Source organism: Fukomys damarensis, unplaced genomic scaffold (assembly GCF_012274545.1).
Source record: "Fukomys damarensis isolate Sample0158 unplaced genomic scaffold, DMR_v1.0_HiC HiC_scaffold_15, whole genome shotgun sequence".
NCBI classification, from domain to species: Eukaryota; Metazoa; Chordata; class Mammalia; order Rodentia; family Bathyergidae; genus Fukomys; species Fukomys damarensis.
In genome coordinates this window covers 20,197,046-20,198,031 of record NW_022900927.1, presented here as the reverse complement: position 1 = coordinate 20,198,031, position 986 = coordinate 20,197,046, and the positions used below count along the sequence as shown (strand labels likewise).

Here is a 986-nt window from a genome sequence, read left to right as displayed (position 1 = left end):
CTCTTAAGTGAGCCAAAAAAGAAAGAAAAGCATCTGGCTATTAACCTCACATGCTTTTAGAAATGGATGCTTGTGTCCAATTCTGCCCTGATATTCTGATTTAAAAGAACAATATACAGGGCTGAGGATTGAGCTCCGTGATGCCTCCACCTGCTGCGCAGGGACCCAAGCTTGATCCCTGGTACAAAAGAAAGAAAATCCTTCTCCATTGTCGGTGGGGGTGAGAAAGCTTGGGGCAGGACGCTGTTCTTGTTGACTGAGGAGTAGAAGCCGGCGGGGGCTGCATGCGGGGCGCTGGGGTGGTGGTGGCCGCCGTAGGAGCCTTCGTTTTTCATGAGGATCTCGGTGACGGTGGAAGGAGGAAGGCACTCCCGGTGCATTAGCTCGTCGGCAGCGGCATAGCAGGAGGAGTAGCTGTTCCGGTGGTGCCACTTGCCGGATGGCTCCAGGCCGTAGGAGACCTCCCGGACGGGGGGCACTTGGGCTGAGTAGGGATAAGAGATCTGACGAGAAGGGGCCTGGGGCAGGAAGGAGGAGACCGTGGAGAACTCGGGCACGTAGTAAGTGCAACTGGGCAAATAGAGGTTGGAGGCGCAGCTCCCTCGCTCGCCAAAGTCAGCGCCCCTCTCCTTGCGCGACGGCGAGCAGAAGTTGCCCAGGTTGACCGAGTTAAACATCGTTCTCTTCTCCTGCCGGCTCCGGATGGAGGTTTTGGACCGGTGTAGCGAGGGGGGAAAATTTGGGAAGGCGAGATGACGCGTTATCCGTCTTAGTCTCTCTCCCCGAACACGTGATCCAAAGTAGATATTGTCATATATCAGTTCGGAGCACTTCGCAGACGTAGGAGGGGTTCTCTCTTAGGTAAGATCGGGGACGTTCAGGCGATTGGTTTGCAAACACCGCAGAAACATTATGAAAATCAATTGCAGATTTGTATTCGTTTTTCTCTCGTCACTCCCCTCCTCTCCATTCCACAGCGAGCAAAG

The 986-nt window shown here is 54.4% G+C and overlaps 1 protein-coding gene across 1 annotated transcript in view; it reads right to left on the bottom strand.

The window, feature by feature from the left end:
* The window catches only part of Hoxc11 (homeobox C11), a 2,432-nt gene extending 1,514 nt beyond the window's left edge, over positions 1–918 (bottom strand). Inside the window, exon 1 of the mRNA XM_033763485.1 lies at positions 243–918. Coding sequence (XP_033619376.1) covers positions 243–677 — 435 coding nt within the window. The 5' untranslated portion in view covers positions 678–918. The remainder of the gene's footprint in view (positions 1–242) is intronic.
* Between the last annotated feature and the right edge of the window lie 68 nt (positions 919–986).